Raw genomic sequence first — 22061 nt, forward strand, 5'->3', positions numbered from 1 at the left:
CAACCATCTTTTTTATGGTTGTCAACTTACTTTTAACGACAATCATAAGTGGCTGACCATTTCTTAGGAGTGAAGAAATAGTTGGCTACTCTCTCTTGAATAACGGTTTGATGACTCATTAAATTATTTTTTCTATTTTTTTTTTAATTTACATGATGAAATTCAAGCCCTTTATTTAAAATAAACAATCTAAGTCTTAAAATTACATGGACCTCAATCCAGCCTAGTTAGATACATCCTACTTGTGAAAGTGATTCTTAAAAAAGGTTGGCCCAAAAACAATATGTTTAAGAATCACTTCAACTTTTTGAAAGTGAATCTTAAACAAAAGATGAATCTTAAGAAAAATAGGAATTGAGTCGCAAAAAAGCTTTTTGAAAATGAATCATTCCCTCTGTCTTATCAAGAATGCTTTTAATTTTTTTTGCAAAATCACTGTTTCAACTTAGATTTAATTGTCAGTATCATTTTGTAATTCAATAAGTACTTTTTGACCTAAAAACTAGACCAAATGCAATAAGGTGCAGCTGCTGGTTAAGAACGAAACATTTGTCTCTTTGACTATACATTAAACACTATTACCAATAGTAAATTATGAGTTTCAACCATGCATAATAGTTTAAGACTACAACCAAATTTAGTGTTTAATTTGAATAATAATAATAAGTGATTGGTGTGATGTAAATTTTTTATAGGAGAAAAGTAAAGATAGTTGTTTAGTAATAATTTTGCAAAAAAGTTGACTCTTCATAAAAAAAAAAAAAAAAAATGAAAATAAGGAGATAGTTGCCAAACACAACCAGCATTTGTACGAAAATTGTCATGTATTGGTAACATCTTTTGATAAAAAAGGTTAATAGTTGAGAAGCAATTCAAGTCCGACAAAGTTTTATTTCAAATTAAATTAGAAGATTTTTATTTTTTATTTATTTATTTTTCATTTAGTCTACTTAATTGACATCTCCAAAATGCACATAATTCTCACGTTCATTTTAATAGAGAATTTAATTCTTACATGTATTTTAAATAAATACATGTTAATCTAATTGTTTGGGTCCTAAGAAATTCTTCTAAGCCAATTTGAAGAAAAACATTTTGTAAATGTCGTCTTAACTAATAAAAGAACGAGCTTATCAAAAAAAAAAGAAGAAAAAAAAACTAACAGAAAAACTAGTGAAAATAACTATGCAAACGAACTTCCATTGCTTTTGCATATCAAAACTAAAAGGAACTTAGATTGATAAATATTTTGAGATCAACAGCTTTGATTATCACCACCCAAACACATAAGCAAGTGATTCTACCCCGAAATGTTACAGAAGAACCAGTTCTTGTCTGATTACGCCCTATTTCTAAACAACAATGTCAAGTTCCGGAAAAGCACCCCTCAAGTATGAATCTGCTGAAAACAACATACTTACTCTTAAAAGTGCTTCTCGATGCTAAATTCATGATGTGCTTCAGTGCCTATAAACTGGCAGGTTCTTGGTTTTCCAACTTTGGGGCATCTATCTTACATATGGGCATGTTTTCATTCTTACTCAGAAGCTTCAAGGACGGGTGAACCTCAACATCACGCATCAATACTCTCTCTTCAATATCTAGATTGCTCACGTCCACCTCAATTTTGGGAGGAATGTGTTCAGCTGGACAACGATATTTTAGACTAGCTCTTATCCTATTGAGATGGCCACCTGTTTCAGCATAGTAGAGTTGCAATCAGCAAAATAGGAGCAGTAAAGCCCTAAGCATTTGTCATGAATTATATAATCATACTAAAAGCTGACGTAAATAAGCTGAAACACCTTCATCGACAAATTCCCATGGTTAATTTACAAAAATAATAGCAACAGAAGTGATTGCAGGTAAACAAAGAAATGACAGAAATAAGAGTAAACAAGATCTAAAGTCATACTCCCCTTGACAAACAAAGAGAAAAAGAAAAGAAAAAAGAATCTAATCAAGTGAACTGAATCGCCTGCTTACACTTAACAGATGAATTAAAAAAAATAAAAAAAATAAAAAAAAAATAAAAAAATTTCCAAAGATGCTAAGAATGGGAAAAGAACAATCTGAAAGTTTTCATTTATAGCTTAATTACAGGAAGCGTCTGTTAAGAACACTTTTTATAACATCTAAACAAAATCTGGAACCAATCCACATATGTCGAGCACTTTTTTTTGTGTCCATCCATAAATTGAAAAACATTTTTAAATCATAATAAACATGCTCAAATACAAAACTTATACTAGCTTGTTGCATCACAAATAGACTTAATTTACTTGCTCTAAAGGAAAAGAGAAGATATTGTTTCTATATGGCACTAAAAGTTGCCAGGTACATTGCATTTTCAAAAGTTTATTTAAGAAAACTTACATGTAATAAGATTATAGCTTGCAAGCTACCGACTCCTCCATTTCCAAGGGGTTGTGTACTGTTTTAGAAGTTAGTTTGAATGTCCACAGTTATCACCCATGGAAGAGAACCATCAATGTGACATGATGTCAAGAAGCAAGCAACATTTTATTTTGTAGAAAACTTCAGACTATAAACGTACAATAAACTACAAAGAATATAAAATAAGTTGGCCTACAGCCCTCAAAACACAAGATGCATCATTAAAGAAACCCCAGAGGCTAACCAACTACGGCACTGTAAAAAATACTCTTTGATCTAAAAGCTTATCATTTAGAACGCACAGGCTTCAGAGTCAAGAATAGGGAAAAGCTTGGTTTAATTTTATATCTTTTATGGTTACAAATGATGGAATATGGTCTCCTGAAATCACCAATCAACAAGGGTAGATATCATAAGTCACAATTCCAGACTCGACAAGCACTTGTTAACTGAGCATTACAGTCTCTTGTCCCCTTCCCCCAGTTCTATCTCCTCCTGCAAGCATGGGGGCAAGTGCAGGATGAGTTTGTCTTACCCCCTCCTGACACTATTAGCAAAACTTCGATGATTGCGCTGTAGGAAATTACTGGCGGCTTGTAACACGGAAATGTCAAAAATGAACTTAAGGAAGAATATTTTCTTTCCCCCTTCTCAAAGTTAGCAGGAAGGCAAATCTCTCTTTGATAGAAAGAAATGGTTGAAAAAAATCCTCAAATGGATCAAAGACATCTAAAAAGGGACAGAAATTTCTTACAAACCGGTTTGTAGGAAATTTCATACAGCCTACATATAAAAGTGACATGTGTCATTTAAGCATGTGAGAATGACATGTTTTTTTTTATTATTATTAAAGCTTCTTACATGTGAAGAGACACATGTCAATTTTAGATAAGATTTGTATAAAATTTTGCTACAAACAAATTTCTATCATCTAAAAACGAAAGGATAGAAAAAAAGGGCTCCTGGAGAAATGCAGCCTTTAAGCACATAAAAAGCAACTGACTCCCTAAAGTCCCTCTCTAAAACTATAGATTGGATTGCAAAAAACTGTTAGTTAAAACCGTTACACCAGCAGTTTGGAGGAGCCTAAATTTGAATAAACAAAACCCCGCTGTACTCATACTTGAAAATGGATCTTTTGCATTATAATATGAGATGGAGGCACGCATAGAATACCAAGCAATGGCATACTAAACTTCGACAGTGCAGCCAGGTGCAGGCATATTGTAACTAAGACACTTCTCCATATAGACCCATGCTACAAAAGCCAACTCTAGGAACATATCCAATCAAGTCCAATAGATCATCAAAATCTACGTTTTGAATCACATTACATGATAGAGAAATAATCCAAGAACCCCAAGTAACCAAAGCCGGAAAAAAAACAAAAAAACAAAAAGAGAAGAAGAAGGCGTTGATTACCTTTCTTAAGACCAGGACAAACATCTTCGCCTTTGAAAACAACGGGCACATCAACCTTCAACTCCGAGCCCTCCTCGGCCCAAACAAAGACCAAATTCAATATATCCCCACTGTCTTCATCCCTATGAATCTATTATTCAAAAGATAAATAATAAATAAATAAACTGCAATTTCTCATTATTAGAAAAGAGAAAGCTTGATTGGCTTGCCTTGATGGGGAGGACCAGTCCGGATTCAACTAGGTGGGAGGACCCGGAGCCGGCGCGGATCTGGAGCGCGAAGGTGGTGGAGTAGAAGAAGGGGAGCTCCACTGACTTGAGAATGGAGTGGATCTGCTTCCTCTCGGTGGTGACCAAGCGCTTCCTGGAGAGCGTTCGAGAGCTGCTCGTCGGAGGCTCGTCGTTTGGGCGGAGGAGATGCTGGGATAGCACCACGGCGGGGATTCGGCCCTGGGCTCGGTCCCTGGCCGACACTCTGCCCCCGCTGCACTCCCGAGGGATCGCCTGGATCGTGTGGTACGAAGCCGATCGAGACGATGGTTGTGCGCTGGGGCCAGGGTGGTTCGACACCACGGCCCTCAGGTTGCTGGTTGCGGAGCGCCACCACTTCGCCATTTCTGGTTGCGGACCGCCAAATGCCCTAGCCTGGACTGTGGGGGGTTTTTGTGACTCTTAGGGGTTTAAGCTGTTGGGCCTTGAGAGCGTTTGTAAATGTTGGTTCCAATTAGGTCTAGTCCTCTAGGAGAGCCTGGAGGCCCAAAGTACCAGTGAGCCGAAATTTAAAACAATCGACTTCGATTTGGATCAGGGCCAATTAAATTATTAGATTTTGGGTCTGCTCTTTTTCTGTTATGTCCAAGTTTCTTATATGTGGAGATTCATCTCAACTCAAAAATCAATTATATATAGTTTGGGTTATGAGAAAAAATATACATATCTTTCGTACAATAAAGTTTTAAATCCATTATTGAATTTGTAGGATCTAATGTGGATTTCATAAATTCAATAATCAATTTGAAAATAAGATGCGTAAAATATGTACTTTATTTCTATTGGGTTATTAGATGTGATATTCTGATGTGTGTATCTCTAACGGACGTAATGCACTTTTCGTTTAATAATATAGACGGGTGGGTTGAAAATACAAACAAATTTTACACAAAATAATATCTAATAAGATGAGTAATGATTCACTACCACCTAAATATACAACTTCTCACCACCTTGTCTATGTGGCAAGTTGGTCCCTCACCTTAATTTATTTTTAAAAAATAAAAAAACTCAAAAAGTAGTGGGGGACCACCTTGCTACATAGGTAAGATGGTGAAAAGTTGTATATTTAGGTGGTAGTGAATCATTACTACTAATAAGATATATGAAGACACGTACGTACGGTTGACCGTTGACATACGACACATCAAATGCATTACAAATTAATGAGACCGTGTTTGAGACGTGTTGTTCAGATTCAACAAAAATTTGATAAAAGATGATTCAACAAAGCCGTCTACCTATTTAAAATATATATATATATATGCCGCTAAGACAGAAGAAAAAGTAAAATTATTGAGGCATTATAGCTTTGATTATAATTTTTTTGTAAAAGAAAAATATATCATGTGATAGTCCCCATAAGTGCCATGTGAGTGAAAAAAATTAAGTAATAAAATTTGATAAATAAATTTAATTGTTTAATAATTAGCGTGGTAAGTGACAAATAAAATGTTACATCAGTTTATAAGGGATTTATACTTTGTAGTAAAAGTTTTAGTAGTCATAGCAAGATTCGAAACCTTTTCTTTTTGAGTAATGCTACGTACACTTAAAACTCTTTAATAACTTGCTGATACATGCTAGCATCTGATTGTAGGTCTTCAAAATCTTTTTTTTTTTTCTTATTCTTTCTTCGTTTATTTGTGTTTTGAGTACTTTGTTTATATAGTGACCTCAATAAATAGATTAATCGGCTGAAAATTATATCTCATAAAATAGAGATCACTTGTTCAAACTCTGTCCCTGGTTGGTCATATGAAAATAATTATAATAATAAATAAATTATGACAAGCCTAGTTAAATCATGGGAGCATTAGGGGGAATGCAGAATCTTTCCAACCACCGTCAAATCCTCTTGGCTGACTTTAATCTCTACATAACAATCAAAGGGATTGCATAAATATGGCATTTTGTGCTTACCCTTTTGTCTGCTTCCCAACTTTTCTACCTATTACCTCACGCGCGCTAGCTTTTATAGACAAAACACAAACACCATTATAAACTGTCTGCAGTCTACTAAATTAGAAGTTGTTCATACTCATAACTTCAGTTTTTTTTTTTTTTTGCATAACAAGATAATATCCATGTTTTGATCTTCAAACAGACCCTTAATTGCCTCAATTAAGGTTTAAGATCCTTAATTGCCTCAATTACTAAGACCCTTATTGTGGAATTGATGTTCTTTATAATTAGGGATTCCTTAAAATTTTCCTATTTCCTTAAGTCTGGCTGGGGTTGTAAGAGAGCTCTCTTTTTTGAGTAAAGAGCCCACCCACCCAAACAAATTGTTCGGAAATGGGAGATCCACATCAGGGAAAAACTTTACTTAACCTTTCTAAACTTTCATTACTTATGCAATTATCATTCCAAAGTTTAAAAACTCTCAATTTAACATATCGAACTTCTAATTTTTTGCAATGTCACATTTTCGTTAGGTTTTTTTTGTTAAATCCTAACATAGTTAGGGGTGTCTAAATTACCAAAATAGCCCCCTTTTTTTTAGAAAAAAAAGGGAGAAAATTACAAAAATTTAGGATTTGTCAAAATTTAACGAAATCTGCAAAAATATCTATGCTTGAGTCTTTGCAATTTTTTTTTTTTTTAATTTACAAAAAAGTAAGAGTATTTTAAAAAATTTGACATAATTAAACGAAAAATTTAGCTTAGTAGTGGTATTGCAAAAAGTAAAAAATTGAATACACTGAATTTAGATTTACTGAACTTTGAAAAGTAATTATAGAAATAGTAAAAAATAGAGAGTAAGTAAAGTTTTTCTTCCGGATCAGACAAGACGTCAACGTCATAATTCTCTATAATTTTTTCTCCCTCTGCATTGAGAAAGAAATTTAAAAGAACGGAGATGAAAAGGTCAGGCTAAAAAAGGGGCTTATTGGCCTCCTCTTGGTCCGCGCGTCGTCACGGACAGTTCCACTCCTCTTTTATTAACAGGATTTCTGTTGTATTTGTTATTTTTGTGTTTGTTTGTTTGTTTTATTGGGCTTATTTGTTATATTCCTTTCGTCTAGTTTATCCATGTTTTGGTATTTGGGTCCTTGTAACTCAATACACTTATGAAATCACCTTTAATGATGACTTTGACTTTGTGGCATCAGTGCCTCAAACCAAAAGGCCCGTATCTTTGAAAGCATTGCCCCCGCATACTTTCGTTCCTAGATTATAATTTGGATTGTCCAAGCCCTCTTGTTTTTGTATTTTTAATTTTTTGTTGTAATTGTTTATGATGTACTTAAAATAAATAAATAAATTAAATTAAATTAAATGAGAACAGGAAGAGGTGGGAAAGGGGGGCAAAAAGGTTTTTAGTAATTAGTAGGCATTAAATATCAGGTATGTTGCTGATGAATGATGGCATCAGAATATTCATGTCATACAATAAAAGACTTGTTTGGCATCCCATGTCAAATCCATGCACGTGACAAACCTTCCCACGAATCAATGAAAAGTCAACACAGGAAAGACAAAAAAAAGCATGGGGAAGAATTGAAGGTGGTGGGGCAACTAAAATATGAATAAAATATAAGGATGAGACAAAATGGCTGACGTGGTGATACCTCGCCATCAAAGTTATATTCAGGTGTTCACCACCCAGGTTAAGTCACTTTTCGTTTATTTTGAATTAATTTCCCGATTCTGTCCCTCTCAGCCTATCACCCATACGGTATATTTCTTTTTTCTTTTTCTTGCTTCTCTTCTACTTCTTTTACTTTACATTGGGGCCATTGGCGTTTGCTTCACCGGATCCCTCCTCAAACAGACCAAATAAAGGTTTCGTTCATTCGACTTCTGCATTTAAATTGTCATTCACGGCTACCCTTTTCAATCATGACTTTTGAGTCAATAAATTATTGAACCCCACTGAATTCTTATAAGAGAGATGAAGACATGGTTGACATATGACCCATCAAATGCATTGTCGAGCACATGTATTAACAAAATAAACTGCTTTTTAACTTGTGTTTGAAAGCATTCTCTTAAAAGATTTTTCATTATTCTTTCTATTCGGATTAAGAATGAAAAAGATTATCTCTTGTAATTCATTTTTTCCTCATTAATTAGAAGAAAAAAAAACTACTATATCTCATGCATTACAAGACCGAGAAGAAAAAGTAAAATGATTTAGGTATTATAGCTTTTATTACAATTTATTTGTAAAAAATAAAAATAAAATCATGTGATAGTCCCCATAAGTGCCATGTGAGTGAAAAAAAAATTAAGTAATAAAATTTAATAAATAAATTTAATTGTTTAATAATTGATATGGTAAGTGACAAATAGATTGTTACGTCTATTTATAAGAGATTTGTACTTTTTAATAAAAGTTTTAGTGGTCCTAACAAGATTCAAATAAAAAATATACGAAACCTTAATTTTTTTTTTTTTTAGTAATGCTACGTCTACCGTTTTCGGTCATGACTTTTGAGTCAATAAATTACTGAACCCGACTTAATTCTTATAAGAGAAATGTTACTTTACATTCTCATGTTTTTTTTTTTTCGTAAGCGTGACATTGCCAATTCTTAAGAACGGACCCTTTTTGTTTAAATTTGTTTCGAAAAGTTTTCTCAAACTCAATTTAATAAATCGATATAAAACATGTGATTGTTATACCAAAATCACATGTGGATCGATTTAATAATCTTATTTGAAAAAAATTTCGTCTAACCGAGTTTGCTTTGGGTGGGAGTTGTTGTTGATGACAAAACATTCTGTTTGGATTGGGTGAAAGCATGGAAAATATAGGCCAGGGAAGTGATCGTTTATTTCATGTAACTTGAATTGATCTTTTGTCACAAGATCGTGTGGATTATTGGAAAGTGAAAGATAATTATAAATTACAATAATATCATTTTCGAACAGAGTTGCTGTAGTACTACATGTACACGCGCGCTTACGTACTAAAAGTTAATTAAATTAGATTCACTTCAAATCCAATAAATTACTGAACCCGACTTAATTCTTATAAGAGAAATGTTACTTTACATTCTCATGTTTTTTTTTTTTTTTTTTGTTAACGTGACATTGCCATTTCTTAAGAACGGACCCTTTTTGTTTAAATTTGTTTCGAAAAGTTTTCCCAAACTCAATTTAATAAATCGACATAAAAAATGTGATTCTTATACCAAAATCACATGTGGATCGATTTAATAATCTTATTTGAAAATTTTCGTCTAACGGAGTTTGCTTTGGGTGGTAGTTGTTGTTGATGACAAAACATTCTGTTTGGATTGGGTGAAAGCATGGAAAATATAGGCCAGGGAAGTGATCGTTTATTTCACGTAACTTGAATTGATCTTTTGTCACAAGATCGTGTGGATTATTGGAAAGTGAAAGATAATTATAAATTACAATAATATCATTTTCGAACAGAGTTGCTGTAGTACTACATGTACACGCGCGCTTACGTACTAAAAGTTAATTAAATTAGATTCACTTCAAATCCAATCAATTCTGACAATATCTTTTTGTTTAATCAATCATGTAGCTAATAATTAACGGACTGACACCTCCGTTTGGTAAAAAGAAATTGATAATTAAGGGTGTACGTTTTTCAACGTAGGCAGGCCTAATAAAACTTGGTAACACGTCAAAAACTCTTCTCTCTAAATATAGTGTAAAATATTAAAATATTAAGTGAAACGGAGACAAGTTCGTGACCTCAAGACTTTGTATATTATATCATATTAAATTATTATTTATATAAAAATTCAAACTAATAGGAATGAATAAATTTTAGATATTTAATTTATATTATAACATCTTATAAAATGAAAAAAAAAAAAAAAAGCCTCTACCTTATACGAGTAGGGATGTATAAACAGTTATAATCGACGGTTATTGACTAAAATCGTTAACCGCTTAAGAGGTTATTGTATTTTACCAACTGCAACCGCTAACCGCCTAGTCGAAGACGGTTATTTTTGTAACTGCCGGTTAGCGGTTATTGTGTTTATAACCGACGGTTTTAAAACTGCTTTTTAATTTAAGTTTTAAGCTAGTTTTGGACCTGTTTTAGACTAGATTTTAATTTTTTTAAAAAAGACTTTAATAATTTTTGAACCTGGCCTTTTGCCCAATTACAAATCTAAATATATACATATATATATATGGGAAGACAGTTAGCCATTATTAACCACTTTTCACAAACCATATAACTGTTTTCGAAAGAGATTATGCGATTAGCGGTTTAATAACGATTATAACTATTCTGTTGGTACACTCATCGATTACTCAGCATTGCGTAATATGTTTGGGAGGAATGGAGTATGGTAATTAAACTAGTGGAGGGGAGTAAGAAAAGACAAATTGGAATTGGCTAATATTTGTACCTAGCCTCGTGCCCTTCTCGTCTCTTCCCTCTAATATAATCCAAATTGCTGACTGATATCATCGAGTACTTGATGTATTGTATCCACTTTTATTTTATTTCTTGCTCTTTTTTTTTTTTTTAAAAAAAAAAAAATTAACATTTCTGACGCAATAGACAATCACGTACATCCCATTTGCCCAATTTATGGTAGAAGGTGGTCAACAACTAAAAGTTTATAAAAAGAACAAATGAAGACAAAAGCAGAAAAGACCTCTCGCACCCAAATTCTGACGGGAAAATGTACCTCTTACTTCTGAGGCGGGCATATACATTAAATGGAATGAATCCCTGGGCACGCAATTGCTCACCAACACATGCACTGTGCCCTCTCTCTGTCTCTGGCCGCAGTCGATCAGTACCCACTCAGTGGTCGCACCACCCTCCGTCACCTCGTCCCTTCCCTCCTTTTTGTCCCCCTCAAGGTCCCCCCCCCCCCCCCCCCCTCCCCTCCCCCATCTTTTTCCCACCACTTTCTTTCCTTCCTTCCTCTTAACATTCTTTTTCATCCACCCTAAGCGATGGCTGCGTGGCCACTCCCATTGGTTGGGAGTGGTTGTCCAATCGGCAACCACTTATTTTTTTCTTTTCAATATTTATTTATTATGATCAATGCGTGTAATAATTTTATTGGCGCAGACGTGGCTTCTAATGAAATTTGTCAAATTTTTTAATTGATTTTAATTCTAGGGAGTGATTTATAAATTAAGTTAACTACATGGATCTCTAAATTAATTTTAATACTAGATGAAATAATTTATAATTTAAACCAATCACAAAACTTATAGTGCAAATTTTTATTTTTGAAACCTTATTACGAAAGGAAAGTACAGCAACATGCCATGTTATTCTATTATATTATTAACATGCTGACATGTGTACACACCAAAGTTTTTAGATGCCAAGTCTCGAAAACATAAACATATCTTAAATACCATGCAAAGTATTTATTACTCCAATTAGTTAAAAATAAATACGACTATGAATAACACGGAGAACCGGTTGGATAGTTTTGGAGTGAAGTGATAGTGCAGTCAGGTCATAGGCCTGACGGCTAAAACGGTTCGCACCCATCAGTCATAATTTCAGCCGAAGGTTAAGGTTTTGTCACTTCGAAATGAATGAATGAAAGAGGAGACGTTTGGCTCGTAAACCCCGTCAATCCAAACGACTGTGCTTCGCAGGTGTTCCTACAAAGAACGGTGAAAGTATTGGGTGTGTGTCCGGCCGTACGGGAGTTGACTGGGAATAGCAGGTCGATACCTCTCTTCTCTCTCGACACTCGTGCGCGCTGATGCAAGGAAGGTTGAAGAAGGGGTATTAATGAGCGAATCGAGAAACGAGGTGCTGAGGGCTTGAGTTTACGGGAATACCCTCCTGGCCAGCGGAGAAATTAGAGAGAAATAAAAATATACAACTGTCAATTACAAAGGGGAGGAGACAATGAGAATGCCAGAACGGTAACAGGGCCAATTAACTTGGCTCGTTTTTGCAATTTACCTGAACACCCTTTATTACTTCGAAACATGTTAAATAATTTTTTAACAACATTGCCATAAAAATAAAAATTAGTATATCATTAAAAAAAATAAAAATAAAAATCCATCTGCTTTTGCATGAATTTCATTTTATTGAAGATAGCTTTTTGAAGAAGCTAAAGTTAAAGTGGTTCTTGTTAAAAACAAAAAAAATTCAAATCTAAAATGTTCATGGAACACGATTCATATTACATGCATGTCTACTCAACATAATGCATGGTAGGATGTCAAAAAATTATGTTAAAATATATTGTAATACACAATTAAAAACTCGTTACGTTTTTGTTTGATGTAAACCGTATATATAATGACTCGTCATTAAGATAGTTTTAAGTGATATTTACACCGATATTTGAGATATTATTACTTCACAAAATATTGACGTATTTATCGACAATCCTATAATATAAAGATATTTCTCTGTCATCAAGAGATGTTTAAAAATTTATCGATGACCTCGTAACGTATTTAATGATATTTTCTATCAATTAGGAAGGAGGAGATTTAAAATTTGACTCATCGTGATTTTAGATTTATAAAGATAAGGCATTAATCTTCTATCCATTGTCCAAAAAAGAGAATGATTGTTATGCTTATCTCAAACTGGTAAATTTTATTACTATTATTTTCTATTACTAATATCCAAGAAAAATGATTTACTATAAAAGAGATATGTAGTTATAAATGGAAAATTATCATCTCCATTTCATTTGAAACATATAATTAAGATTTAAAATTGGTGCATTTAATTGTGTGCATGATGTCATATTATTTAAATTTTTAAAAAAAGGTTCTAACATTGACATAATTTATGCAATAACTTTAATTCTTGACCATGAAATTTGTATTTTTTTTCAATTCATTTAAAATTGAGAAAATCATATTTTGTTACGAAGAGCCGATCACAATTATTAAATAAAATTATAATGAAAAACGTAATTGATTTAAACGCTTCTGGTAAAGTTGGATCGATAGGATGATTACTTCCACTTTAAACATTAATCATTTTGCACATCTTATCATTGATATAAATATCAATCAAACATCAAGATAAAGTGATTGAAACAAATATTTATCTCTAATGAATGTTATAATCTCATATATATGAGTTAATCATGTTTTATAATTGTTACCATGCACTGAAATCAAGTATTAGGGCAGAGGGCAGCTTGGTAATTTGACGACCTAAAGCTATAAGGAGATGACCGTCAAAAAAGGAGGGTACTTTTGGCATTACGCGCAGACAGGACAGGGACAAAGAGGTAACTCAGAGACGCATTGAATTGTTGCTCAGAATAAGAGGTCCATATAAGGTTAATTTACGCGTTACGAAAAATACCAAAAGTTTAGATCGGACGGCGATCGAGCACCACTCCCCCCAAATCTCAACGGTAGACATGAAAACTCATATATAACATTGACGTCGACGCCATGGTATCATCCCTCTTCTTCCTTTTTTCCCTCTTCATATTGATTTTATTTTTTTATTTTTTTGACATACTTCAAAACATTTTATTTTTCTCTGACGGGATCGTGAAACTCGAAGATCGGATCAAGCGCTCTCTCGCACACGAACCCTAGACTGTAGAGCTCTCTCTATCTCCATTTTGCAGTAGTTCGTTGAGTAGTCTCTCCCCGCAAACGTCGACGTTTTCGGTTCTCAGAGTCTATGTTTTCTCGCAGGTGTTTCATGGCGTTGGAAGGCACCGCCGAGAAAGAGAGGGAAAGAGAGAAGGGCCCGAGACGTTGATCCGAACGGAGTTCAGCGAAATCCAAAAGGTTAACCTGAGGTGAGATTCTGATCTTTCTTTGAGTCTTCCACGCTTTAATTTTGGTCGTTTATGGCAAAAAAAATGAACAAATAAATAAAAATCTCGTTGTTTGGATACTTTCGGGCTCAAGAAGATTTGCGTGATTTGCTTTTGAGCTTTGATTTTTCATCAAAATGGATCTAGAAAGATCTGCACGCCAATAAATTTCCTTTTGTTCTGAGACGGTGTAGGTTTCCGAGAGAGAGAAGAGAGCTTCTTCTTGACGCCGTTTCTTTTGGTTTTTGCATTTCTGGTAATTTCACACCGATTAGTTCTCGTTTCATTGTTTTCTGTTCCACTGTCGCTCTCTTTCTCTTTCTCTAGTGCAGTGGAAGCCTTTGTTTGATTCCAAAACGATTCGTTTTGGTTTGGTTCAATTTTTCCTTCTTCTTGCACTATGAGCCGCTTCGTCTTCCTTTCTCTCCTTGCTGTTCTCAGTATAAAGCCAACTGTTTGATTTATGTGAATCAGTCTTTGACTCATCATGTCGGTCTTGTCTCCTCATTAGCTTCGATTATGAGACGCCTTTAATGACTCTCATTTACGGAGTAAATGAAGCTTCTCTGAACCAACCCCTCACTCTCTCCTTTGATCCCTCATTTCAATGCCTTCCTCGTTATTATTTAATTAGTAGTAAACAAAACAGACGCACTCTCTCTAAACATCGCTTTCTCTCTGTATCTATCATTCATGAGAAGAAGTCTATTTGTCTTTTTGTATAATCACATGGATATTCATTAATTTTCAGTTTTTTTTTTTTTTTTGGTTTTTGAGGGGGAGTAAAAGAGAGAGAGGAAATGTCGTCATCGAGCTCACCGTGCGCGGCGTGCAAATTTCTGAGGCGGAAGTGCACGCAGGAGTGCGTGTTCGCGCCGTATTTCCCACCGGACCAGCCGCAGAAGTTCGCGAACGTGCATAAGGTCTTCGGCGCCAGCAACGTGGCAAAGCTGCTCAACGAGCTGAACGCGACGCAGCGCGAGGACGCCGTGAACTCGCTCGCCTACGAGGCCGAGGCGCGCCTGCGGGATCCCGTCTATGGCTGCGTGGGCCTCATCTCCATTCTCCAGCACAGGCTCAAGCAGGTTCAGACCGATCTCATCAATGCCAAGAAGGAGCTAGCCACCTACATTGGCCCTCAGGCCATGCTACCCATTATGCAACCGCAGGGGTTCATACCCCAACAACAGGTACTGATAATTGTACGATGAATTATCAGTTTTTTTACAAAAGTTTGATTAGTAGGGAACGGTGAATTTAATAGGTTTAACTATTATTTTAGGTGCACCCGGGGAATCCTTCGTCCTCAGCCGCGGTGTTACCGTACAACATGTCGCCGATGCTGGGCATTCCCGCTGGGGCTCCCACACATGGTGGCCAATTGGTGATTCGCGAGCCACAGACCCAGCCTCAGCACCAGCACCACCAGCACCAGATATTTGAGGCTCAGCAATTGGCTGCGGCTGTGGCTGCGAGAGAGCAGCAGGAGATTTTGCGGACATATGAGCAGCAGCAGCAACAACAACAGCAACAGCAGCAGCCGGAGCTTGTGAGGTTCAACAGTGGGTTCGACCCGGCTGTGGCGGGCGGTTCGGTCACTGCGAGTGGGTTCAATCAGATGAATGTTGCTGGTGGTGGTGTTATGTCGCCTTCGCTGGCTCTGGCCACGTTTGAAAACCCTTACCAGATTCAACCACACCAAGGGGAACATCACGGCCATCCTCACCACCATCCTCTTCAGGCCCAGCTCTTGCTCCAACCAGTACAACAGCAACAGGGCCAGCAAACGCAGCAAGCCCAGGCGCAGGCTAAGTCGGAAAGCGAGGAGGGTAGGGGTGTTGGTCCGTCTTGTTGATCTGTTTTTTGTTCTGAAAGCTCTTAACCTTCCCGCTTTTTCATCAAACCAATTTTCATTCTAGGTATGATACTTTTATCTTTCTGTCTTACTGTGGTTTAGATATGCCTGTGCACATGAGCGTTTTTTTTTTTAATACATTTTACTGATAACCCTTCTGCTAGATGATTTCGTTTGTGAACTAGGCCTGTGCACATGAGGATTTCTGAGTGGTAGATGCTGTGCAATTAATGAATAGTTTGATCCTTTCATGTGATAACATGGAATAGGATCCTTGTCCTGATAATATAGGCTTGTCTTTTCATAAATTGGGTAATCTCCATTGGTGGCAGGGGAAAGTCAAAATTACTCTTTGTTGCATAGAGCAGGCTAGAGCCGGTTAAAGGAATTATTGTCTTTTTCACCCATCAGTTATCAGTAGCACTCCATCCGAAGTAGCAGCCTCAGATTTCACTTGCTCGATCACTTTCTTCTCTTCAAATTTTTTCTTCTTTGTAAATGTCTTAATTTATTTTGTGGAACATATGTTTCCATCATGTTTAGGTAACGACGAATGAGCTGAGTGCCGTGTAATGTGTTGTTTTGTTTGGGTTAACTAGACACATTAATAGCGTGTTTCAAATTGTGATCCTAGAAGAATCTTATGTGTTAACCATCGGACAAAAATGAGGTAGCTAATTAAAGGCGTTTATATAAAGGGTACTTGGTTGGAAAATCTATTCATGAAATTGACTTATGTGCTTTTATCTGCTCTCCCTCGTGTTCTAAAGACAAAATTACCCTCTTATTTTGTTCTGCCCTACGTAACTATACCCAATTAAACGCTCCAATGGAGAAGGGTATTTCCATGAATAGGTTCAAACTGTCGCCTCATTTGGTTAGGTTGCCTTTTTTTCCTATAACTAGCTAATTTTTTAGTTGCCCATAGAAATATGAACTTGGTTATTTGTTAAGGGCATTTGGTGTATGACTTGCATTATTTCGTGTGAGAGTATAGAAACTATGAAGTCTTGTGACTTGAAAATGGAGTATATTATATGGCATTACCCTTTTTGTTTAGTTTCTAAATAAAAATATTATATACTACACCGTCATCCATCATACGACTCACATTCTATTGGATTGATATAACAGTATGAGATACAATTAGAATGAAGATCATTTAGTATACAGCATTACTCATTTCTATAACACTGGGATATTACTTCCTTATAACAATGAAATGAACAATATACACTTATTTGTTCATGCCTTTCCTTTTATTTTTTCTAGGCTTATTAAATATTGACCTTTAGACATATATTATACATGAATATATTGTTATTTGGACTCTGAGGTCTGAACACTTCAATATTTGCATAATTAAGCACGTTTTAATACTTTTTCCACCTTTATTTTTCTTCCTTCCTTTGCAGTTCGTGTTTGACGCATACAAGTGAAGAGAGAGAAAGAGAGAGAGAGAGAGAGAGAGGGGGGGGTTCAATCTAAAGATCCAAAGTCTGCATTTTTTCGGGGGATTCGAAGAAGACTTTCCTGGGAGACACATTTTAAAATGTAGGATCTGCATTGGTCTTCGAGTACAGTTTTTTTTTTTTTTTTTTTTTTTCAATTTTTGGATCATCAGTAGTGATATGGTACATCCTTATAAAATGTAAATCAGAATCTGGGAAGCTTTTTCAAAGTCTTTGTTTCTATTCAGTTTCTAGCATTTTCAAACTTACTATACTCTTGTTACTACAGTTACAATAATAATGATTAATAGTACCTAGTTATTGTTTTTGAGATATTAATACTCTTCTTTCCCCTCTTTTGAAGTTTAATCCAAGTGGTGCAGTATGGTAATAATTAGCACAAATATATTTTCAACTTGCTTGTTGTTTAGATAGTGCATGATGTCTCCAAAGAATGCCAATTAATCCTGATAAAGACTTTGAAAGTATTCGAACAGGACATAGATGTATTACCTAGCTTGTGAGGTTTTATTTTCTAGCTAGTAGATTTTGCGGCCAAATTTAGCTTGTGAGGTTTTATTTATGCGTATATATGTAACCTTTTCATACCCATTTCTCATATGAAATGCATGGGTATGTAACCATTTATCATATTTATCATACCCAAATATGTGTGTGTGTGTGTTTTTTTTTTCCTTTCTCACAAATAAACTAGATCCCACATCATGAGACTTCAACATAAATAATGTCAATATTACTGTTACAAGTTATAGCAGCCCATGCCACCTGGACCAACTCCCACCGGTTACTATTCTATCATTGGTTTTGGTTAGGCAGACCAAAAGAATACCCATATTTGTCGTTGAGGCAGTTTCCCCAATTTGAATGAATATCGCAAAACAAACAGTATATAAGGTGAGGGGTCAGAGGAGACCCGAGGCCAGATAACCATTGGCTGTCACCACTTGGATTAAACTTCAAAAGAGGGAAAAGAAAAGCTAAGCTGTTTCGATCTTATTTCATCCCCTTGCCTTCCACCTTCTCTCAATCTTTTTCTATTCTTTGTTTGGTTGCCAGAGAATTCATTTTATAAAGCAAAGAAAATAACAAATCCAAGGTCAACATATTCAACTAAAAGGAAAGTTTTTTATCTAACCTAATGTACTATGCACGCATGTGCACACTTTTCTTTTCTTTATTTTTTTTAAGACTAGGATGTGAACCCGCCCCTGCCGTAAAAAATTCATAGAAATGAAGATAAAATACAATTACAACATAAAATAAAATAATGGTTACATTTGTACTAACAGATGATAGTCTATATGGGTTGTTCAATATTATTTTTTTCTTTTTCTGGCTGTTGACCAAAATTAGATAACTCATCTCAGCACCATGTTGACTGATTGATCTTTCATTTGGCTGATACAAATTCTTTTTTATAGTAATTTATAGTTTGGAATTTCGAGACCTAATTATCATGGTCCAGCTCATTGATTGTTTCGGTGGAATCACTGGAATGGATTAATGGCAGTGTGGTTTCTTGTATGATAATAATAATAAATAATACTAATAATTGGTGCCTCTGGGGTTGTGTGGTTTTCTAGGTAGGGATGCAGCCACTTCCTTTTAGTACACAATTCGCAAAAATTGGGTTTGACTTCACGTGAAAGCATCAAATACTGGGAATTCTGGCATGTTTCGGTGAAATTTATTTTTTAAATATTTTTTAGTTTTTTAGAATTTAAATTCTGTTAAGATTTTATTTAATTTTGTTTCAGATATTTTAAACCATTCGAATATAATTTTAAAAAATAAATTCTTTCTGAAAATAAAATATTAAAAAATTAAAAAATAACGAGGATAGTCAAACAAAATATTAAAAAGTCCTTATTGCCATGCCATGGTGGGCCAAGCAAATTACCTATGTTTTACCTTCCCCTTATTTGTGGTTAAGATTAAATATGTACCCCCTTATTTGTGGTTAAGATTAAATATTACATATTTAATGATGGCCTTTTCATTTCGTGAATTTGTTATCACATTATTTAAAAGCTGATGTGATATTATATATATTCTATTAAATGCAACAAAATGAAATTTGAATAGTAAAATGACTTGAAGTGGATAACCAAATAACATACCTATGTTGCATGGGGGATGGGGTTTAACAATGGCATAAAAGTGTAACAATTATTTATTTTTACGTTACTCTCTCGTGCAAGGAGAGTGATTCCCTTTCAACCCCTCTCACATAACTCATATGCATTGGGTGAGACCCATGCATGTGGGTCTCAAGTATGAATCTCACTCAATGTATGTGGGAATTGTGTGAAAATTATAAGGGAATCATTATTCTTTGTGTAAAATTGAAAAAGAGTAGACAACACTTGAGCATTTACACGCGAGAAATAGAAACCAAAGATACGTACCCATTGCCAAAAACTTAAAATCAAACCTAAAACTTAAAAACATAAAAATAAAAAAAAATATCAATGAAAAACAATAAAATTTGATTTGGGGGCCAGCCCAAATTTACAGGGAACGGACACTACACATGCAACTTGGACGTGTGCAAAAATAAAGAAGAAAACATAATAAGCTGAACTCCAAGTAGTCTTGAATAGAAAAAAATAAAGAAAGAAAAAGAACTTAATTCAAGTCGACGTCTTGCACCTTTCTCACCAAAAGAAGTTTACTGATCAGCTTTGGGTTGCTTTCCGACTTTCAGCTATCTTTGACTTCCGCTACCAAATTAGCACATGTTGTGCAGCATTTAAGCTCGATCTCCTGATTCTCCTCCATGCAAATGGTAAACCATTTCCCCAATTCAATGAATGTCGATCTCCACCTGCCGACAGCCATAGCCTGATAAAATGAAAAAGAAAATCCTAAGCAATCACCATTTGAATCATTTCATTAAGCATCATGATATAATATATATTACTCAGTCATATACAAGAAAGATTTTAAGTAATCCTATTTCACTCAGCTGCTTAAAGACAAGTGGTATATATATATATATATATATATATATATATATATATATATATATATATATATATATATATATAGCTAGTATGTGACGTTGACTACTTTCCATATATATAAACCAAAACTAATATATTCCGCAAATTTGCAACCAAATTAGCCTAGAATTTTGATGAGGGGCAAACTTTGGCTTAATTAGCTGAACAGTAAGCCATCGGTTTCCTCGATCACGATCTCACAATTTTTCTGCAACATCTCAGACATCAGAGAAAATTTTCTATTGCATGCATGTGTGTTATTATTAGAGATCAAAAGCCTTGAAAGAGGAATTTATATTCATTACCCATTGCAGCAAACCATCAGAGATACATTGGTCAGCCATTTTCTTCTAGAAAGTGTATTTGGAGAAAACAAATGAAAGAGAAACCAAAAATATTCACTCACGGAAACTTAAATCTGAATCTGATGATATCTGAGAATAAGGATCCAATATATTCCGCTTGTTAAAGAATCGGTAAATACTGAGTTGTCAAATATTGAATTAATAGTGCTGGAATATCTTGATAGAGAAGATTATTAATTAACGCAAGAATGGAGAGACGGATGCAAGGGAATCAGTCAATACTGATCAGTTGTCAGATACTGAATTAATGCGTTGAAATTTCTGAGAGATAAGATAAATGTAAGAATCGTCAAAACCAGGCATGATTAGGGCAATAACTCTATATACAAGTATCAGAATTGCACATAAGACTCCAATCTAGAAACTAATTTTGGTGCGCACATCATAGCCACAGAACGTACATGAGAGTTGTTTTCGGGCCCCAAAATCTAGCGTTTTCCCCTAAATAATTATTTAAGTTATTTTAGGAAATATTTATTTTTCTTAGTAGGCATCGTAGAATCTTTATTCTTAATCACAGTTTTATTTTATTACTAATTATACTTTTAGTAGTTTTTGACAAGAAGTCGGTCTGCACTATATATGTAAACCCAACTTGTGGGCTTAGTTATTCACTTATTTATTCAGATTTTAAATAATATTCCAGTATTAATTATCAGAGTTAGTTTTTGGTTCACTATATTAATATCCTATATATGAGAACAGTCATAATTCTGTTCGACGTCAGCATATATGATCTCCAATGTCTTCTAATTCATCCTTTCCAAATCCCCATGTCGTAAGAAACTCAATCAGCCCCAGTTCCAAATCTACGAAGCTCATAAGAAAGAAAATAACAAAAATTAAGGAAGGTTAATGGTCAGTAATTAATGCTTTAGACTGGCATACTTAATTAATTAAGAGCCTACTGCAAGCAAAGTTAATTAGGATGGACTCCCCTGTCTTGTATCTACCTACCTTCTTTTCCTCGATCCAGTAAAGAAAATGGCAAAAAGAGACAGGGAAGAAGAAAAAATTAATACTTCTTTTTGCCAAGCCCAACACTAGTCGAACTTCAGAGACAAGCTTCAAAAGGTCCATCCAGTTCCTATTGAATAATTTATTAGTGATCTTGAATTAATTAAGATATGATCCTGAAAATCCAGCAGGTAAACCTCCAACTCCACAAATTCAAATCTCTGGTAAGAACTTTTAAGTCTCTTCCAATTAGTAGGAGACAAGCCAATATATTATTCTAACAGTAGATCCTTTGAACGAAAAAAAAAATGATTCCAAGGGAAACAAGAAACGTATATATTATTTCATTCTTTTGGCCAGTAAAGGCTACTTGACATCCACAACAACTAGGATAGTATCATAGTAACGTAGTATAAATATTGGAGATTAGGGTCATAAAATATGAATTAATTGAAGCAGATGATTAATGATAACAGTTCTTTAAGAGAACTTTAACAGTAGATTCTAAAAGTACCTGACCCAAGGGCTCCCTGGATGGTCATGGATTCCACCGATTGTAAGTCTTCCACATCCTCTGCTATCTCA

At 34.8% G+C, this 22061-nt stretch overlaps 2 protein-coding genes across 5 annotated transcripts; one reads left to right on the forward strand and one right to left on the reverse strand.

The window, feature by feature from the left end:
• Positions 1 to 1180: 1180 nt before the first annotated feature.
• Positions 1181 to 4470, reverse strand: LOC133863724 (uncharacterized). Its single transcript, XM_062299787.1, has 3 exons — positions 4029 to 4470; positions 3820 to 3949; positions 1181 to 1694 (listed from the first exon to the last, which is right to left on the reverse strand). The coding sequence occupies exons 1-3, from the start codon at positions 4431 to 4433 to the stop codon at positions 1468 to 1470; spliced, it is 762 nt and encodes a 253-aa protein (XP_062155771.1). The 5' UTR covers positions 4434 to 4470; the 3' UTR covers positions 1181 to 1467.
• An 8873-nt stretch (positions 4471 to 13343) lies between these two features.
• Positions 13344 to 17438, forward strand: LOC133864950 (LOB domain-containing protein 36). 4 transcript variants are annotated; one of them, XM_062301402.1, is made up of 6 exons: positions 13350 to 13448; positions 13561 to 13598; positions 13698 to 13804; positions 14600 to 15012; positions 15105 to 15741; positions 17093 to 17438. In XM_062301402.1, the coding sequence occupies exons 4-5, from the start codon at positions 14623 to 14625 to the stop codon at positions 15675 to 15677; spliced, it is 963 nt and encodes a 320-aa protein (XP_062157386.1). In that variant the 5' UTR covers positions 13350 to 13448; positions 13561 to 13598; positions 13698 to 13804; positions 14600 to 14622; the 3' UTR covers positions 15678 to 15741; positions 17093 to 17438. The 4 variants fall into 4 exon arrangements, with proteins under 4 accessions (XP_062157388.1, XP_062157386.1, XP_062157387.1 ...); XM_062301404.1 differs by lacking the exon at positions 13561 to 13598 and having other exon boundaries at positions 13344 to 13448; XM_062301403.1 differs by having other exon boundaries at positions 13351 to 13448; positions 13561 to 13804.
• The last annotated feature ends 4623 nt before the right edge of the window (positions 17439 to 22061 follow it).

This window comes from Alnus glutinosa, chromosome 3 (assembly GCF_958979055.1).
Source record: "Alnus glutinosa chromosome 3, dhAlnGlut1.1, whole genome shotgun sequence".
Lineage (NCBI taxonomy): Eukaryota > Viridiplantae > Streptophyta > Magnoliopsida > Fagales > Betulaceae > Alnus > Alnus glutinosa.